The sequence below is a fragment of the Otolemur garnettii genome, unplaced genomic scaffold (assembly GCF_000181295.1).
Source record: "Otolemur garnettii isolate 467f Iridium unplaced genomic scaffold, OtoGar3 scaffold00152, whole genome shotgun sequence".
Taxonomy (NCBI): Eukaryota; Metazoa; Chordata; class Mammalia; order Primates; family Galagidae; genus Otolemur; species Otolemur garnettii.
This window is the reverse complement of record NW_003852547.1, coordinates 1,063,850-1,065,264: the sequence shown is the minus strand read 5'-3', so window position 1 is coordinate 1,065,264 and position 1,415 is coordinate 1,063,850. Positions and strand designations below refer to the sequence as shown.

Below are 1,415 nucleotides of genomic sequence, written 5' to 3'. Positions count from 1 at the left end.
GTGCCTGTAGTCCCAGCTACTTGGGAGGCTGAGGCAAGAGAATCACTTAAACCCAAGAGTTTGAGGTTGCTGTGAGCTGTGATGCCACAGTACTCTACGTAGTGAGACTCTGTCTCAGAAGAAAAAAAAATGTTTTGATCCAGGAGCTCATTTTATGAGAGGTAGGATGACATGGTTTCAAATCCTCGTTCAGCCACCTACCAGATGATATCCCTTTTGTTTAGTTTTCTCATCTATGTGGGGGAGATAATCTCTCAACTTGGTTGTAAGAAGTACATAAATGAGTTAAGGCCTGGATGCCCCTTTCCTAAAAAGGAAGAAGTAGGCTAGAGAAGTTAGGTCCTTCACGTGACACTACACAGCTAGAGTGGCAAACCTAGATACTGTCTTGTCAATTGATAAAGAACTAAGGCTCATATTCAAAGTACTGTCGCAACACCAATTGTGTAAATACTGAAATATTTCCAGACTGGTTGGTATATTGCTGCTATGCAAGTACTCCTTTTGTACACTTTGGACTGTCCCACCCCAGATGTCCCCACAGTACAGCAACTACAGGGTTAAAGCCTAGTGTAAGCCCCTGGTCCACTCTCAGTTCAGATTGGTGCCCATGCAGCTGTACCTACTGCTAAGTATTTAGAACGTCCTCTCCCTACCCATTGAATAAGGACCAGAAGGCAGCCTTGTTGCCCAGAAGGGGAAGTTAAGACCAACAGAGGGGCAGGGCTTACAGTCAAGGCCCTATAGATAGTCAGGGACAGAGCTGAAGCCATCTTTGCCTGACCTCCAGCACTGAGCACACAGTTGGGCTTGCGCTGGGGATGGTAGCTATGTAAAAATTTATTGAGTCACTGCAGGCCTTTCCTTTCCCTGTCCAGCATCCCTCTCTACTTGCCAACATCCTGTATTAGAGAACTTTGGCTGGAGGTGTGGTTGTGGAGAGCCGGCTGGGGAGGGACGCTGCTCAGCTGCTGCTCTGCTCCTGTCTCCTGTCCTCTCCCCTGGCCATGACAGAGACCCGTGAGCCAGCTGAGACTGGAGGCTATGCCAGCTTGGAAGAAGACGATGAAGACCTCTCTCCAGGTGAGATAGCCTTAGAGGCTGTGGTGTTGGCTTGACTGTAATCCTGGTTTGGGGTTTGGCCTCCACTGGGAAGTGTTGATGGGGAGGGGCTCCTTGTCTTGCTAGGGGATTCCTTCCCACTGGAACTTCTGTGGATTCTAGGTTGAGATGGGGAGGGGCTCCTTGTCTTGCTAGAGGTTTTCTTCGGACTGGGGCTCCTTGTCCTGCTAGGGCATTCCTTCCCACTGGAACTGCTGTGGATTCTAGGTTGAGATGGGGAAGGGCTCCTAGTCTTGCTAGAGGTTTTCTTCGGACTGGGACTCCTTGTCCTGCTAGGGGATTCCTTCCCACTG

General features: G+C 49.6%; 2 protein-coding genes across 3 annotated transcripts in view; one reads left to right on the top strand and one right to left on the bottom strand.

Moving 5' to 3' along the window:
- ZNF428 (zinc finger protein 428) overlaps positions 1-1,415 on the top strand; it is an 11,708-nt gene that overhangs the window by 3,163 nt on the left and 7,130 nt on the right. The window contains exon 2 of one of the 2 annotated variants that reach the window (XM_003799489.3): positions 879-1,083. In XM_003799489.3, coding sequence (XP_003799537.1) covers positions 1,008-1,083 — 76 coding nt within the window. In that variant the 5' untranslated portion in view covers positions 879-1,007. Of the gene's footprint in view, positions 1-857; positions 1,084-1,415 lie in introns of both variants that reach the window. The other variant, XM_012811173.2, reaches the window with a different exon arrangement.
- SRRM5 (serine/arginine repetitive matrix 5) overlaps positions 1,043-1,415 on the bottom strand; it is a 2,596-nt gene continuing 2,223 nt past the window's right edge. The window contains exon 3 of the mRNA XM_023518967.1: positions 1,043-1,283. Within this exon, the coding sequence (XP_023374735.1) occupies positions 1,043-1,283 (241 nt within the window). The remainder of the gene's footprint in view (positions 1,284-1,415) is intronic.